Source organism: Seriola lalandi, unplaced genomic scaffold, assembly GCF_002814215.2.
Source record: "Seriola lalandi dorsalis isolate HSWRI2012SDOR001 ecotype SW California unplaced genomic scaffold, Sedor1 jcf7180002054480, whole genome shotgun sequence".
Lineage (NCBI taxonomy): Eukaryota > Metazoa > Chordata > Actinopteri > Carangiformes > Carangidae > Seriola > Seriola lalandi.
This window is the reverse complement of record NW_019525033.1, coordinates 1-17,500: the sequence shown is the minus strand read 5'-3', so window position 1 is coordinate 17,500 and position 17,500 is coordinate 1. Positions and strand designations below refer to the sequence as shown.

At 41.8% G+C, this 17,500-nt stretch overlaps 1 protein-coding gene across 1 annotated transcript in view; it reads left to right on the top strand.

Annotated features, from left to right (window-relative positions):
• The window catches only part of LOC111659483 (electrogenic sodium bicarbonate cotransporter 4-like), a 29,495-nt gene extending 12,612 nt beyond the window's left edge, over nucleotides 1-16,883 (top strand). The window contains exons 9-27 of the mRNA XM_023412457.2: nucleotides 2,066-2,223; nucleotides 2,340-2,427; nucleotides 2,513-2,667; nucleotides 3,141-3,266; nucleotides 3,364-3,538; nucleotides 3,648-3,781; nucleotides 3,862-4,042; nucleotides 4,154-4,244; nucleotides 5,184-5,242; nucleotides 6,298-6,489; nucleotides 7,327-7,440; nucleotides 8,618-8,779; nucleotides 8,915-9,093; nucleotides 9,230-9,302; nucleotides 9,389-9,457; nucleotides 10,161-10,334; nucleotides 10,460-10,624; nucleotides 12,886-12,938; nucleotides 16,268-16,883. Of these exons, the coding sequence (XP_023268225.1) occupies nucleotides 2,066-2,223; nucleotides 2,340-2,427; nucleotides 2,513-2,667; nucleotides 3,141-3,266; nucleotides 3,364-3,538; nucleotides 3,648-3,781; nucleotides 3,862-4,042; nucleotides 4,154-4,244; nucleotides 5,184-5,242; nucleotides 6,298-6,489; nucleotides 7,327-7,440; nucleotides 8,618-8,779; nucleotides 8,915-9,093; nucleotides 9,230-9,302; nucleotides 9,389-9,457; nucleotides 10,161-10,334; nucleotides 10,460-10,624; nucleotides 12,886-12,938; nucleotides 16,268-16,550 (2,631 nt within the window). The 3' untranslated portion in view covers nucleotides 16,551-16,883. The remainder of the gene's footprint in view (nucleotides 1-2,065; nucleotides 2,224-2,339; nucleotides 2,428-2,512; nucleotides 2,668-3,140; nucleotides 3,267-3,363; nucleotides 3,539-3,647; nucleotides 3,782-3,861; nucleotides 4,043-4,153; nucleotides 4,245-5,183; nucleotides 5,243-6,297; nucleotides 6,490-7,326; nucleotides 7,441-8,617; nucleotides 8,780-8,914; nucleotides 9,094-9,229; nucleotides 9,303-9,388; nucleotides 9,458-10,160; nucleotides 10,335-10,459; nucleotides 10,625-12,885; nucleotides 12,939-16,267) is intronic.
• Nucleotides 16,884-17,500: the final 617 nt, after the last annotated feature.

Genomic DNA, 17,500 nt, shown 5'->3' with positions numbered 1-17,500 from the left:
TTTTCATCATGAAGAATAATCAGAATCAAAGCAGCAGAGGCTGAGACATCGTCTAAAATACTGGGTCCTACATTTCCCATAATGCACCTCATTGGTATCTCTTCATTAGACAGAGAGCCACAGTCATTAGCAGCTGTTTTCAGTACGATCATGATGAGTAAACTTTGCATGTAATATTGTTGCCGTTTGTGTCTAGAGGTAGACACAGTTACCGTCTGAGTTGTTATTGATTTGTTATTGATTTGTAATCAGCTGATCTCCTGTTGCCTGAGGGAGAATAACAATGGATTGTTTTCAGTCGTGCGCACAGTTAACAGATGGCATGAGGTGACACATTCTCTCACCATTTCCAAGTGTGTGTGTGTGTGTGTGTGTGTGTGTGTGTGTGTGTGTTAAATGAAGAGTTGAGCCTTGTTTTATGAGGTTTTCAGAATCATCTGAAGCACTTAATCCCTCTAATCCACACACCCCCACCCCACCCCACCCCGGTAGCTGAGGTGGGAATTTGGTAAATTATGTTCTACCTGCACGCGTGTTTGTGCTTGTGTTTTTGTGCGCAGATCTCTAAGCTTCTGTTCTTTCCCAGAGCTTAATTGTTTGAATCTCTAACCCCAAAAAGTGCAGCAGTGAAGAATATTCACTTGCTTTTCCTTTTGTTTTGTGCCAAAGTATGCAGCGACTCGAAGCTCAATTTCACTGCATTCATTGTTAACCAGCAGCAGTAAGTTGGTACGTGTGTGAGTGTGTGTGTGTGTGTGTGTGTGTGTGTGTGTGTGTGTGTGTGTGTTTGTCATATGGGTAAATATCTTGACAAGAACTTCAAAGCCAGTAAGAAATGAACTCCTGCATGTGACCCCTGAGTCTGCTTTAATTATTTGTTCACAGACGCTGGCGTGGCGCCTCCTGCTGCCTTTAATCTGACCAATATCCCCAGTAAAGTACATCCCATAATAACACGTAGTGCCCGCTGGAGGAGGAGTATATACACCTACCAGAGGAACCTCACTGCTCAGCTCACCGTGTGTGAGATTGAAACGTCTTGTTCACGGTTGCTTTGCACCAAGAAGTTAGAGAGTGAGTGAACGAGGACCAGTTGGTGAATTGACTCTGAAAGCAGCATTAACAGATTATAAAGAGGTTTTAAATTTTAAGCACCCACCACTCCACTGCCACGTGCTTCATGGTGAGGAGGAGGAGGAGGAGGAGGAGGAGAAACGTTGATTGAGACTGAGTGATTTTATACTATATGAAATTAACTCTGTGGAGAACAGGAGTCGGGGTTTACAGCCATGACAGCAGCTCTGTGATGCTCATTATAAGATAAAGGTTTTATTTCTGATTCTTACTAGTCACGGTGAAGCGAATATAAAAACTGGAAGGAGGGTGGTGTCAGAATAAAGGTCTGCAGGCCGCCAGATATTTTGTTGGTTTGTCGGGTCGGCAGAATTTTTTCTGGCTTTTTTACGTCTTTTTATTGTAGTTTTTAGTGAAGAGGAGGGAGGTATTTAAAGTCCATGTACACTGATTCACTGCTTATATATATATATATATGTGACCGCTTCTTCTCTGGTATATTATACAAAAAACAACAACAGCACAAACAAACAAAATAATGCAATGATGCCTCCAGTTCATCCGACATCTGCACCAAACGTTGCAGATCAGTCGTCAAAACATTTCACTCAAAACGACCGATGTTGGCCTCACGGTGGCGCTAGAGGAAATGTCAGAGGATCACCAGAGTCAGTAGGTTACATCCTCTGAGGACCATGAATGTCTGTATGAAATTTCACGCCAGTTCGTCCAATAGTTGTCGACATATTTTCGGTTTGTCGATCGGTATTGATATTCCCCTCCCAAAAAAAACACATTTTTCATAAGGAGTTCCTGCTCATCATGATGTAACTGAACGCACCGTCGCACAGGTGTAAAGAGGAGCAGGGATCTAGCTTTGGTTTGTCTTCGTCGTTTTCTGTACCTCACATGATCCGATGAACCGCTGACACGCTGGGAGAGGTCAGCCGCAGTGCAACATGCCTCAGCTTGTTTCTCTTTCCTCCTGCAGCTGAAGAACAAGTTCATGAAGAAGATTCCTCGTGACGCTGAAGCGTCCAACGTCCTGATTGGCGAGGTGGATTTCCTGGACAAGCCCTTCGTGTCCTTTGTACGTTTGGCTCAAGCCACGACGCTCGGAGGCCTCACTGAGGTCCCCGTGCCGACCAGGTGGGTGTCGCTAACGTCTCCCTTTCTATCTCAATCCAGAAGTGTGTGTGTGTGTGTGTGTGTGTGTGTGTGTGTGGCGTTGCATTGATCAGCCTGTTACCCTCCTCCTCTGACAGGTTTCTCTTCATCTTGCTGGGTCCTCATGGCAAAACCAAGTCCTACAATGAGATTGGCAGAGCGATCGCTACACTCATGGTGGACGACGTAAGTGGCGCCCTGATACGACTTCTACTCGTACACAATTTCAAATGCATCGACTTTAATTTTTTATTCCTTTGTGTCGCGCCAGCTGTTCAGCGACGTCGCCTACAGAGCGAGGGACCGCGACGACCTGATCGCAGGCGTGGACGAGTTCCTGGACGAGGTGATCGTCCTCCCTCCGGGGGAGTGGGACCCAAAGATACGCATCGAGCCCCCCAAGAAGGTCCCATCGGCTGAAATGAGGCACGTACATTAACGTAACACATGACCACGTGTTTTGTTTTTAAGGCAAGGCATGGAGGTAACTTTGAGTGCTTTAGGTAAGGTGGAAAAATAAGATAAATTAAAATAAGATATAAATAGACAAAATTCAATTACAAAAATTAATAAATGTATTTATAAATGGTTTATTTTATGAGTTTTTTATGCTGTTTTTGTAATTTCATTTTTAATCTTAATCTTAGATTAATCGTTCATTTATAAATTCTTTTTACAATTCCTATTCTTAATGCCTGTTAAAATATGAAATTAAAGAAATACTTCATTACTCTTCCTGTGACGTCCCTGGTCCTCCATAGAGCAGACAAGTATAATATTAAAATATCACACCTTTATCTGGGTCTCGCCTTCTTCTGAGGCCAGACTGAAATTCGTCCCGTTAAGATTCAAGAAGCTGTGGAGTAAAATCAGATTTCTCATGTTTATCTTCATCCCAGGAAGTCGGTGCTGAACCTGAACGAGCTGGGTCAGATGAACGGGGCGGCGGGCGGAGCAGCTGGAGGAGAGGACGAAGAGCTTCCGGCTCCGCACGAGCTCGGAGAGGAGCTGAAATTCACCGGGAGGTGGGAGAGGACCGGAGCGGACTTTGATCGTATGTCACCGGGTCCAGTTGATGTCCGGGTTCTTAACGCTGCTCTCCACCTTGTTTTGCTGTAACAGGTTCGCTGGTGGATTGTGGCTGGACATGAAAAGGAAGCTCCCGTGGTATTGTAGCGATATCTACGATGGCTTCCATATCCAGTCCATCTCTGCCGTGCTCTTCATCTACCTGGGCTGCATCACAAACGCCATCACCTTTGGAGGACTGCTCGGGGATGCTACCGACAATTACCAGGTGCTCATAAAACATAACGAGCCATTTCAGAAACGCTCCAGGTAGCGTTCACCTCTCAGGTAAACTGACCTCCCCCCCCCCCCCCCCCCCCCCCCCCTCTTCCTGTCAGGGTGTGATGGAGAGTTTCCTCGGCACGGCTTTAGCAGGAACTGTCTTCTGTGTGTTCGGTGGACAACCTCTCATCATCCTCAGTTCGACCGGACCCATTCTCATCTTTGAAAAACTGCTCTTTGAATTCAGCAAGTAAGACGCGCACACGGACGCACGCAACACGAGCGGCCGGACACGAGCCCCCGCCTCTTTAACTCTCGCTCCCTCCGCAGGAATAACGATATAGACTACATGGAGCTGCGTCTGTGGATCGGCATTCACTCGTGTCTGCAGTGTTTCCTGCTGGTCATCACGGACGCCAGCTACATCATCAAGTACATGACCCGCTTCACAGAGGAGGGGTTCTCCAGCCTCATCTCCTTCATATTCATCTCTGATGCCATTAAGAAGATGGTGGGTAACATGTTACACGTCGGCTCCACTGGGACGACACAGATGAACAACACTTGGATTATATTTTAAAGTTATTAAAAGAGGGAAAAAACTGTTTTTTATCTTCCACAGGTAGGAGCCTTTAAATATTACCCAATTAACCGCGGCTTCAAGCCGGACTACATCACGGCCTACAAATGTGAATGCATCGCTCCAGACCAGGGTGAGTCTTCAGACTCTGTTTTTCTTTCTGTCTTGTTCTTTTGTCTGAGTCAAAGTTTATTCCTCTTCTAAAAAGTTCATAAATGGCCCCTTGAATAACTGATTTGACAAATATAATATTTAAAGATGGAGCTGACGGATGTTCACTCCTGTACTTTTAAATTTGCTGGAGTCAGGATGTTGTTGGGGGGGAACAACAAACCTATCTCTCTGTCTAAGAAACGCACTGACGAACGTTTAACAGCGACAGTTAGTGACAAGTGTTTCCTGGACGGTTAAACTGTTCATCAGGAGATGACGACATCGTGTAACTCCTCCTGAAGTCGCTAATAGTTTGTTTTACATTTGTGTTTGAGCACGAATTAAACAAACAACATCACAAGATGTTAGTCAGTGAGTTTTAGAGTTGTTAGGTGGATTTTTGACAGAGCCAGGCTGCTTCAGCCAACCAGTCTTTATGCTAAGCTAGGCTAACCACCTCCTGACTCCAGGCTGTTGGACAGAAAACAAATAAGACTTTCCCCAAAATGTTAAACTCTTCCTTTCACCTGACACATGTGAAGGGTTGTGTAATTTGTTTATAATCTCTAGGTCGTTAAAATGATTGACAGCTACAGCGTTTCTCAGTTTATCATCATCAACATAATGAGGAAATGACTTGACTGTCAGGAAATCATTAGCTCGTCATGTCCACATAATAAATAATTAAGGAGATATTTCAGTGTGAATAGATGTAAATATTTGGTCTTTACTCATGTGACTTTTCTGTTTCTGCCTCACTTTTGGACGCTGTCTGAAAAAGTGAGTATGCATGGATAGACCATGGTAAACGCTGTTTACGCTGATGACAAAAATGTGGCTGGGATTTAACCAGGGGAAACTGTACTGAAAGGGAAAGTTGTGTGTTACTCATCCTTTCTTTTCTGTTGTTTTTTTTTAGCATCTGTGCTGGGCTTGAATGTTTCAGCTCCGCTCTCAGACGATAACATGACTCTGTTGGTAAGTGACACAACACCAGAAGCTTCTGATTAACATCGTATCTTCCTCTTCGGGAAGGCGGCTGCCTAAGTTGCACTGAAGTAACTGAGTTGTATGTTGTTGTCATGGCTACGGTTTGACCTACAGAAATCTGATCCATGTTTATCAAGCATCTCAGGAAGAAATCAGTCAAAACAGGAAGGAACATTTGGTTTCTACAACTATGAGTAAACACCTTTTATCAACTTCCTTCATTTAGTGAATGACTCGTGTCTCCTATAAAGGAAACCTCAGCTCACAACAAGTAGAATCTAACAGAGGGTTTTTATTTATCAGAAATATCTGGGCTGTAATCTCTATAATCATATGTTCATGTCTGACTGGAGAAATACGTAGGGAGCCGACTGAGATTTGAGCTGTTTATTAATTTTAGCATAATTTTAGCCTAACCTTGCTAACCTGTTACCATGGCCTATATACTGTATATATAAGTGGTGCTATTACTAAATCAAATGTTGCCTCTGTCGCTGTTTCCACCACCTCATCCTGATTTGTACTTTTGCGATGTGACGCTCTCTCCTCAGTGTGCAGCTGCGTTTCCGTTAACCTGCTTCATGCGCGATTGCAAACAAAAAAACCTCAATGTTGCAGAAACATTTATAAAACATTTGCACGAGGTGGTTTTTTCAGGCGATTAGACGAAGCAGCATCTTGTTAAATTTAAAAGGGGAACACTTCTGCCTGCCGTAATCAGGTCCAACCCAGAGGCAGATGCCGGAAATCCGTCGCCACGTTTTATTGGAACGATATCGAGAGAGGAGGAAACACAGTTTTATCAATGGAAACACAGACCGTCACGTTCAGGACTGACTCTGAAATGCTTGATGCGTATGGTCCCTTCAGTTTCTTTGCTCTGTATTTTCTTCTGTTATCGCTTTGTCTTTTCTCTCTTCTGCGTCGGCTTCCTCTCCCCTCCTCGACCCACTCCTCCACTTTTCCTCACCCCATGTCTTCAACTCCCCCTCCTCTTCCTCCTCCTCCTCCTCCTCCTCCTCCTCCTTGTCTTGTCTTTGTAGTTTAACCTGACAGACATGGACTGGAGTCAGCTGAGTAAGAAAGAGTGTGTGAAGTATGGCGGCACGCTGGTGGGGAACTCCTGTAAGTATGTTCCCGACCTGGCCCTCATGTCCTTCATCCTCTTCTTTGGCACCTACTCCATGACCGTTTCTCTCAAGAAGTTCAAGTTCAGCCGCTACTTCCCCACGAAGGTAAGACGCCGGCCTCGCCGTCATGCTGTTAGAGGCTGAAAACACGTTTACCTGCATGTGAAACCATGGATTCTTGTCATTTATCAAAGCATGAAAATAGTGATATTCCTTATTTTTCTTATTGTCACAAGAAGAGAAAGTGTTTGTTTTTGTAATACTCATTCCAGCCACAAGAGGGTGAACGTAAGAGTCGTGTCATGTGTCTTTCTTTTGGTTAGAAATGTATTTTAATCTGCAAAGTCTTTCCACCAGAGAGGCTTCAGGACGTCAGGGAGACGTGTCTCACCTGTGGCTTCTTCAGGTCCACAGGTGTGAAAAATACACATACATGGGTCACATGACCAATTATCATCTTCTTCATTTTGTCCCACGTATATGTGTTTATCACACCTGCGGACGCTTTTGTAAATTCACACTGACTGAACGTGAAGAAGCCGCAGGCGAAATGCGTCACCGTGAAGTCGCCTCAGTGTGACGTGGTTAAGTTTGATTCACACTTTGTCACACCTGATCACTAATATTGACTGTTCACGTACTGGTATGATGTCGCCACACTTCAAATACTTTGCTGTAAACTGTATAAACTGTAAATTTGTGATGTTTGAATATATTTACGTTCTCAGTAAGAACCAGCAGTTGAAGTCAGAAAGTTCACAATAAGAAAAATAAAGAAAATCACCAGAACTATTCCTGCATGAATTATCAGCAGCTTTCATTCGTCCTCATCCTCGGCTCCACCCCTTGTCCAAACCACCACCTGTAAACCTCCCGTACCTGTAGCAGAGTATCCTCTCCCATGTTCTCTCTCCTCCTCTGCTCTCCCTGCATGTGCTCCAGCTCCGTAATCTGATCGGTGATTTTGCCATCATCATTTCTATCCTGGTGTTCTGTGGGTTGGACCGTCTGCTGGAGCTGGACACCCCCAAACTGCACGTGCCCACTGAGATCAAGGTCCGCCCTCACCCCGAACACCTCTGTCGACCTTTTCCCGTCTTCTTGTGTCCCTGCTCGGATTCATTTCTTTCCTTGACGACGTAGTTTTTATACATTTAACTTCAGACTTTTGTTTTTTATGTGGATTTATTAATGTGAAGATTTTATTTTTCGAGTTCATCTTCTCTTTTCTCTTGTCTTCATTTCCTCATGTGCACACATTTGTTCACGTCTCCCCTCCTCACTGTCAATCCCCATGTCTTTGTTTGTCCTGCGTTTTCCCTGTGTGTGTGTGTGTGTGTGTGTGTGTGCGTGCGTTGATGGACGTGTAGCTGAGGAAGCTAATCAGTGATTTTGCCATCTTCATGTCAATCATGTGCTTTGTGGGTCTGGATATGTTGATTGGGTTAGACACACCCAAACTAATCGTTCCAACTGAGTTCAAGGTATTTGATTTGTCACTAAATCGTGTTTAGAAGTGTGTGTCTCCTTTTCTTAGAACATGTGAACACGTGACTTCCTGCATGTGTATCTGTGTTTTCTTTGTTTGGTGTGCATGTCAGCAGTGGGGGAAAGTAACTGAGTACATTTACTCAAGTACAACTTTAACAAGTGTTTCCTTTAATCTGACGCCACAGTTACTGGTCACGTTTCAGATATTAAGAGTTTACATTTAGAAATAAGATTTCAGTCATTAAATCAGTAGTTTCCAACATTTATGAATTATTCCAACGTTTCAGTTTGTCAGCACAACAAAAAACTTCTCACATGGTTTCATTTAAATAACTGTTCAAGAGCCAAAGAGTTAAAATCAGTACAATATAACACAATGAAGTACTTTGACTGTGATACTTTAACTACGGGAAGTACTTTTACTACTTTTAGTGTGATACTGTAACTAGAGGAAGTACTTTTACTGTGATACTTTAACTACAGGAAGTAGTTTTACTGTGATTCTACTGAGACTTCTGTATTTGCACTCATAAATCAGTATTTTTACATTGTTGTATTGACACTTTTACTTTAGTAAATGACCTGGATACTTCCTGCCCCAATGCATGCTGGTCTGTTTAGTGACACCATCACTAATGTAGATGTGTAGCTTTAGATCTGTGAAGTTAGATTAGTGCAGTGACCCGTTCACCTGCACACCTTTGCTCCGTCATGACTTCTCTCTGCGTCTTTGTGTTTGCAGCCGACGCGTCTCGACCGCGGCTGGTTGGTGATGCCGTTCGGTAAGAACCCCTGGTGGTGGTATGTGGCCAGCTTCGTTCCCGCTCTCCTCGTCACCATCCTCATCTTCATGGACCAGCAGATCAGCGCCGTCATCGTCAACCGCAAGGAGAACAAACTGAAGGTCTGTAATCAGAGGACAGTCGGAGGAGAAATGTTAGTAATATGTGATACGATTATCCTGAAACCGTCCGGCCCTACAGTCACGGTTGGATCTGAATGATTTGTCGTCACTTCCTGTCTTTGCACCCGTTTGCAGAAAGGCTGTGGCTACCACCTGGACCTGTTCTGGGTCGGCGTTCTGATGGCCGTGTGTTCCTTCATGGGTCTGCCCTGGTACGTAGCGGCTACTGTCATCTCCATCGCCCACATCGACTCTCTGAAGATGGAGAGCGAGTCCAGCGCCCCCGGAGAGCAGCCGCAGTTTCTGGGAGTCAGGTGAGACCGTCCTCACCCAGGAAGTTCTGGTCTCAGCCGTGTGTGTGTGTGTGTGCGTGTGTGTGTTTGTGTGTGTGTGTGTGTGTGTGTGTGTTTTCCACTGGCTGCATTAATGAAACAATCTGTTTAATTCCAGGGAGCAGAGGTTGACGGGTATTCTGGTCTTCGTCATGACTGGACTCTCAATCTTCCTCGCTCCCATCCTTCAGGTCAGTCGGCGGACATGTTGATTTTTTCTATAACATCAGTTGGTTTCACTTTAACATTTTAACATCTGCTCCTCTGTTGTCTGCAGTACATCCCCATGCCGGTCCTGTACGGAGTCTTCCTCTACATGGGAGTGGCCTCACTCAGTGGCATCCAGGTAGAGTGAACGTTATATACATTTACCTGTGTTTTTACTCCATGGGAATTGCAATCTGTAGCAGAACTGCGACTAATGATTATTCTCTCTATCAATTGGATTAGTTGTTTGGTCAATAAAACAACAGAAAACTGTGAAAAATGATCATCACAACATGTTAGTTTGTCCCAAACTGACAGAGAAACAATTTACTGTAACATAAAACCAGGAAAAGCAGCTAATCTTCACATTTGGAAACAGGGGAGCATCAAATATTTGGTATTTTTGTTTCAAAAATTAAATAATCATAAATCACTATTTGCACAGACTTCCTGTTTTTTTTTTTTAAATCATGGCCTCCTGAAATGTCATTTTCACCTCTGCAGGTCAACAACAGATCTGACTGTCAACGATAAGAAAAATCAAACTAGTGTCGATGTTGTCCTGTCACTGTTTTTATTGAACTAATACTGAGAATAGATCATGAAAACTGCAGGAACGCTTCCACCTGTGTCGTGCGGCGGGTGAATTAGTTCCTAAATCCTGAACACAAATCCCCCAAAATATTCAGTTATTAACTCTTACATAAGAGAAGCAGGATATCTCTCCAAATTAAAGGCTGAAACTAGCTGCCTAAAAAGTAAAAACAACCGTTTGTGATGATTAAACTTCTGTTCGACCTTCGTAGAGACTGAGAAACATGTTCTGTGTCTTTGTGGCTCAGTTCTGGGAGCGGATCAAGCTCTACCTCATGCCAGCCAAACACCAGCCAGACTTCTCCTTCCTGCGTCACGTTCCTCTGAGGCGCGTCCACCTCTTCACCCTGGTCCAGATCCTCTGTCTGGCTGTCCTCTGGATCCTCAAGTCCACGTTCCTGGCCATCATCTTCCCAGTGATGGTGAGTGTGTCGCAGGGAGAACGCGGTGACGCCATCTCCGGTGTCTGCAGCACCTTGATGAATTCTGGCTGTCGTGAAGACAAACAAGGATCCTTCCTTTCAGTAAGTGGATACTCTGTGTGCAGATTCTGGGTCTGATGGTCGTCCGGAAGCTGCTGGACGTGATCTTCTCACAACACGACTTGGCCTGGCTGGACGACATCCTGCCGGACAAAGACAAGAAGAAGAAGGAGGACGACAAGAGGAAGATGAAGGAGAAGAAGACGGCGGAGACGGAGAGCGACGAGGAGGTGAGGGAAATGTCGATCTCACGCTCAGACGCGGTGGTGTCTGTCCCGAGTCGGTGACTGTGCGTCTCTGTTGTTGGTATTTACTGTGTATTTAAATGTGTCTCGCTCCATCTGTTGTGTGTGACTAATACTGTATGTTTCTCCTCTCTGTCCCACAGTGTTGCTGAAAAGGCACTGTATAACACTTACTACTGTCTTTCTGTCTGACCTCCCTCAGTTTCCTTCACTGTAGAAACTCCGTTAGCATCTTTGTCCCCATTCTCGTCCTTGTTTCAGTCCTCATCCATAGAACTGAGATGTGGTGTTGTCCAGAGATGATTCTGATTAAAGGACAAGGCTGGCGCTGTTCTATATTTCTGTTAATGTCAATAAATCCTAAAAACACTGTGTTAAAGGCTGTTTGCATCAGAAAGTGGCACAGAAGCTCTTACTGTAAATGTAAATTAAGAGGACGGACAAAAGCTCTTTCAGTTAGCAAGCCTGTTAGCTCGGCTGCTAACGGGAACAATCAGTCTATTGACGAGTACCACAGACTTCTGGTTCCTTTCTCTCAAGCATTTCTCTCTATAGTTTATACTCGACATGGGAGGTTTGATTCAAACTGGATGTTGACACACAGCTTTCTGTTTCCTCACAGATCACAGCTTGCTTTAAAAACACATCACAAATATTTAACTTTACTTTTAAACAAAACTAGTTTTCTATTAAAGAAAAAGGAGGAAATAGTGTATTTATTGGGGACTATTTTCAGCGGCGGATTAATCCACATTTGGTGCTGTAGTGAGTATTTGAGGCACCAACAGTGTAACTCACAGGAAATATTATATTTTTATTATAACAAAAATATAGAACACGTCTGTCCTTGTCCTTTAAGGTCCCAGTTTGTCCTGCATGCCAACTGCTTCCTGTTTCTGTCACTCAGCCCAACAGCTCTGCCCCCCCTCCAGTGAAGATCCCCATGGAGGCCATAGAGCCCCACACAGAGCCAGACCCCTCCCATGTTAGCCCCCCCACCCAAAACCAGACCTCTGAATGTGAGTACAGCGACCCTCTCCTCCACCTCTCGTTTGATTTGTGTTTTAAACATTCGATGCTTTTCACCGAATGTGTCAGATGGAACGAGCTAAACGAGCTAATGTTGCTAATGTTGCTAATGACAGTGGGTGAATCTTTTTCATATTGGCTGCTTTTACAAGCTCACAAAAATGTGACTGTGAGCAAATCTGTGAATAATACAAAACTTACACACTTTTAAATTTATTTTAATTTTAAATGAACTTTGATCAGATACAATAATAATAATAATGGGACTCAGAGGTTTGTCCTGTAAACGAAAGTGTACTTTCATGTCGCATCACTGTTTCATCAAGATCATGAGGTCCATGAAGTTTTTCAAGGTTAAAGGTCAATTAGAAAAGATCAGGAAAACAATGAGCTGCTGTTTTAGATCTGAACAAACAAAGAGAAAATAAAAAAGTTTAGTGAACATGATGATAAAACTGAGATTAGAGAGATCAGCTGCACTGTATCACTGTTATTTCTCCAGATTTAATTAACTATATCAAGACATGAATATAAAATAACACATATTATTTTTTTATTACATTAAAGAAAATAAATAAATAAAATTATTATTATTCTGAAGGGAATAATTGACTAATTAAACATTGTAAACATTTGTTTTTTTTGTTTTTTTAAAGAATAAGAAAAAATAGAAAAGTTTTCACAACCATCAATGTGTGATGTGTTTTTTTTTTTAATCTCTCTTTTCATTTAAAGCAAAAATAAATCATGTAATAAAGCAACGAGCTGCAATGATTAATCAATTAGTCAACAAAAAATTAATTGTCTTCATACATTTTTTTGAATTCGAACACAAATTGATGCAAATAACAGCTGTTAATAATCAAATTAAATAATTCCACTTGATGTGACACAAACACCATGTTCACACTCTCCTCAGATTATTATGCAAATAATCACATTTTTTGATGTGCCTGTAAACAGCCACTGTATTTATTGTATTAAAGATGTATTAATGATTATTAATTACTGTATTATAAATATGACAGTTAATGTGAAGATCATGCAACAGATTGGGGATCTCTTGTTCATCTTTATCTCTCTGTGTGTTTGTGTTTGTATTTGTGTTGAACTGTGTTTACGCGCCTGTGAAATACGTTTTGTTTTGTGCATATGTTCTCTATGTGTGTGTTTGTGTGTGTGTGTGTGTGTGTGTGTGTGTGTGTGTTTCCCTACAGGAGATGAACCCGTACTCGACGGTCACATCTGATCAGAACGAACTAGACCGCAGGTACTGTGTGCTGAAACTGCACGTGCCCTTCAGTGATCTGCTTAACTCACCTGACACAAACACTGGCTGGGACCAGAGCACCGTCACCTCCAGGCGACTAAACACATAGTTACACACACACACACACACACACACACACACACACACACACACACACACACACTGCTCAGTTTGCTGCATCACTTGTATTTATATGTAAGTTTGATGATGATTTTAGACGTTTTATTTTTAAACATAGACTATTTTGAATTGCTTACATTGTTTTTACGTTGCAGGCATGTACAGTAGCTTATATAGGAGAGAAATCAATGCACCTGCATAGAAAGTACTGTGTACAGTGCAGTGCATGAATACTCAGTAAGTTGTACACACTCATACTCTAGGTCAGAGGTTTTCAAAGTGTGACACTGTGGAGGCGACCAAATCAAGCCCTCCCCACCCATCACCCCCTCCCCCGTCTATAAACGATCAGCTTCAGCCATCTTGTTTTTTGCCTATATATGTTTCCTTTTTTTGTAAATTGGCCATTAAAAGTCTGAATATTAGTCGACCCAGTTTGCAGCGAGCCCATGAACGTTCAGACCACCGTCAAAATGTGGAAATTCTCAATTACAATTAGCGTATTTATTATGTGATTTTTAAGTGGATTTAAAGACCTTTATTTGCGATGGATGAATCTAACATTATGTGGATATTTTCTCTGTTTTCAGATTTGATTGATTTATATTATTTTATTAGTTATTATAAAAAAAAAAAAAAAAAACAACTCCTCCATGAGCTGACTGTGATAAAGGCAGAAAAATCAACCAGACAAACATGAAACTACAATAACGTGACTTCCTGTTCTTCATCTCACTCAGTGTCTCCCTCACCTCTCTCCCTCCACAGTGTGAAAACCTCTGCTCTGGCTCCCTCCTGTACTTTAGCACCAGTAGTCTCCTGTTGTGTCTGTAACTGAATCACTGTAGGTCCTGGCATGTCCACACAGATTATTACGATAAGTGTTCTCAGTTGTGAAATGTGTCGTGTTCTGCGTCTGGATGATTTCTCTCTCTGAGACGTGCACCTGAAAGTGAAGCAGGTGTCGGGAGGATGCGTCATTTATCTCTGCTGTTTATGTAAATTATAGTTGTGTGACTGTGTTGGCTGTGAGAGGAACAAGAACAACCCCAGAGTTAGAGACAAGTAAAGACTGGAGTCCAGGACAGTTGTTTTCTAACTGTATTCTGATGCATGTTGTAGAATTTTTTCAGAGTTTGAAACCCTGAAGCTTTTTTTGTTCAGGGAGTTATTATAAAAAAAACAGAGAAGAAGAAGCCTCCTCTTCTTCTCTGTTTCTGCGAGACACAAACAAAGGATCAGACACATTAAATCCAGACTCAAACATCTGCTGTTAAAAATGCAAAAATACAAACAATAAGAGCAGGTGACGCCTGATTTTACTCAGTAAGAATGTGTAAAATACATTTAGACTTTTTATAGGCAACAAGGACGAAATTCAGAAGATGAATAAATATAATTACACCACCGTTAATCTTTAACCACCTGGGCTAGGATCTTGTTTCAAAGCCTGTCCCCTGTTGATGATGATGATGATGATGATGATGATGATGAAAAATTGTGTCCGTCACTGACAGGTTTTTATGTCTAAAAACAACCGTCCTGTAATAAACCCTCCTTCAAGAAGGTTTTAATGTTGGGTTTCTTGAGTGTTACGGAGGATGTAGTCGATGTGTGATTGAGGTGTTTTGAATCTTTTGTCCACTTCATTTAAATCAGTGATTGTGTAAGAGGTTTTTCACCATGACAGGATTTTGGTTGTTTCTTTTGAAAATATCCGTATCCCCTTTAAACTGTTGCTCTGCTGTTTGTAGAACAGAACCTTATGAAAACACAGTCAGACAGAACATTTTACATTTCTTCGTTTCATTCATGTCCAGTCTGTGTGCAGGTGTTGGCAGGTCACAGTGTTCCTGCACAGCTGCTGAATTATACAGTCTGATCCCAGGACAGTTCACGCCTGCCGCTTTGCTTTTCACCAGATTGTTAAAATAATGAGAAAACTATTTAGAAGTTGAACATCAGTTTGTGTTTATCGCTGCTGTTTCACAGATTTTCTCCACTGGTTTGATGCTCTTCTGCTCAAAGACTGCAGGTGTCCTCAAATACTGTCAAATGAACTTCGTGACAGGTTCTCCATCGGTTCTGATTGGAAATAAAGAACCTTTTCTAAAGTAATCCAGAGCTTTATGTGAAGCTTTCATGAGGCTTTATCATCCGCCCAGGGAAAAACGAGGGAATTTTATTTTGAAAAGTCTGTAACTGTGGAATATTCCCACTTATTTTTACTCAGACACCTGAAGCCTCGTATTAAATTCAGACAAACTGAAGAGAATATCACAGCTGGTGTGATTTTTTTCTGTCTTCACCTCATAGATTTTTCTATTTTTCCACTATTTTCTCTTTAGACACCAGGATGTGATGTTGGAGCCTTTAACACAGTTTCTGTGTTCGTCTATTTTATTTCTCACAATGCATCAAAACAGTGGAGAAAAACTATAACTTCGATTTAAGAACACAACTTTTGACCAGTAACATTTGTATTATATTATTCCATATTTCTAGTACTGGAATTTTTTGTTTAATTTCAGTGACTTTAATGAAGCTGATTGGATTTACTCCAAATTGAAAAGTTTTTTTCAAACAGCATTTTTTTAAACATTTGCATAGAAAATTTGATCCCATTTGCTCTAAGTTTTCCCTGTTGCAATTTCATCCCTGACAGTTTTAGTTCTTGTTAAGCTTGAAGAACAGCGCCCTCTTCAGTAATTCACAGATACATAAACAGGAAATTAAAGTGTTTTTTCCCCCATGTAACACGCTGCACCTTCAACGCTGCCACACAGAAAAATCACACCATCTCCACTTTTAAAGGAATGTCTCGTAAAAGAGAACATGTGTGTATTGTTGAACTTGTCTATGTGTCCCTGACACTCAGCTGTCAGTTTATTAGGAACACCCAGCCCAAACTGATTCAGTCTAATGCAACAGTCCTGAATCCTCCTTCATGAATGTTAGTTATAATGTTCGGTTTGTGTTGAAATTGTGTTGATTCATCAGTGTGAGTGTCTAACAGATGTCGTTTGTGCTGTTGTTGATTGTGTATTGTGTTTTTGTTTGTTGAACACAACGTTGGTGAAGGAGGATTTACAGCAGGATTGTTGTTAGACTGTGTTAGTTTGAGCTGGGTGTTCCTAATAAACTGACAGCTGAGTGTGTGTGATGGAGAGTAAAAGTGTAACCTGGCCGGTTCCACCACTGTTCCTCAGCATCACTCTGCACCTGAAGATCTCCTGCCCCCCCTCACCTGTCCACTCCCAGACGAGCCTCACCCCCGGGGACGCCGCTCCATTGCAGCCGCCACCTCGCCCGCCCGTGCCCAAGGTCAGCATCCAGGTGGAGTCAGACAGCGAGGACTCTGAACTCTACTCCAAACAACAGCAGCACAGCTTTTCCCGCCCAAATATCCCCCAACCACCTGAAATACACAGAGACTTTTACAGAAACCTGCACGCTCACTTTGGTGATTCCTGTGCTGAAACCGTTCTTTAAACACAACCTACAAACACACGCACAAACACACCTACACACACACACACACACCCATCATAAACCTACCTTAGCTCTCAGGTCATATCTCCAGGAACCAGCTCCCTGTAGTGACGCTAGTAGAAAGAAACAACCAAAATGTGTTAATAATAAAATTATATACACTCTCTGAACCTGTGTTAGACACCAGTATTGATTGCTGATCATTTTTGCTTTTTTTTGCTTTTTTTCTTGTACATTTAAAGGATGGTAGAGAAAAGGTTGATTTACACAGTGGTTTATGTTCATTGTGGATGTTGAGCCCTGAAAATGTAATAAAACTGCATTTGAAACCTATTTATGTTTGTTTGGGTGGCACGTTATTTTACATTACACTAATGAAACGTAACAAACCTATACTATACTATGACTTTGTATGCCTTACTAATCTATAACGTTTTTTGACGTTTTCATGCCTTATTGTACTGTAACATTTTAAGCCTTTTCATGCCTTAATATAATTTGAGGTTTTTACGGCTTTTTATGCCTTACTGTACTATGACGTTTTTATGACTTTTTATGCCTTACTATACTATGACTTTTTATGCCTTACTATACTATGACTTTTTTATGGTTTTTTATGCCTTACTATACTATGACTTTTTTATGGCTTTTTATGCCTTACTATACTATGACTTTTTTATGGCTTTTTATGCCTTACTATACTATGACTTTTTATGCCTTACTATACTATGACTTTTTTTGACTTTTTATGCCTTACTATACTATGACTTTTCATGCCTTACTTATTATGCCTTTAATATACTATGACTTTTTTTTGACTTTTTATGCCTTACTATACTATGACTTTTATGCCTTACTATACTATGACTTTTCATGCCTTACTATACTATGACTTTTTTATGACTTTTTATGCCTTACTATACTATGCGTTTTTATGCCTTACTATACTA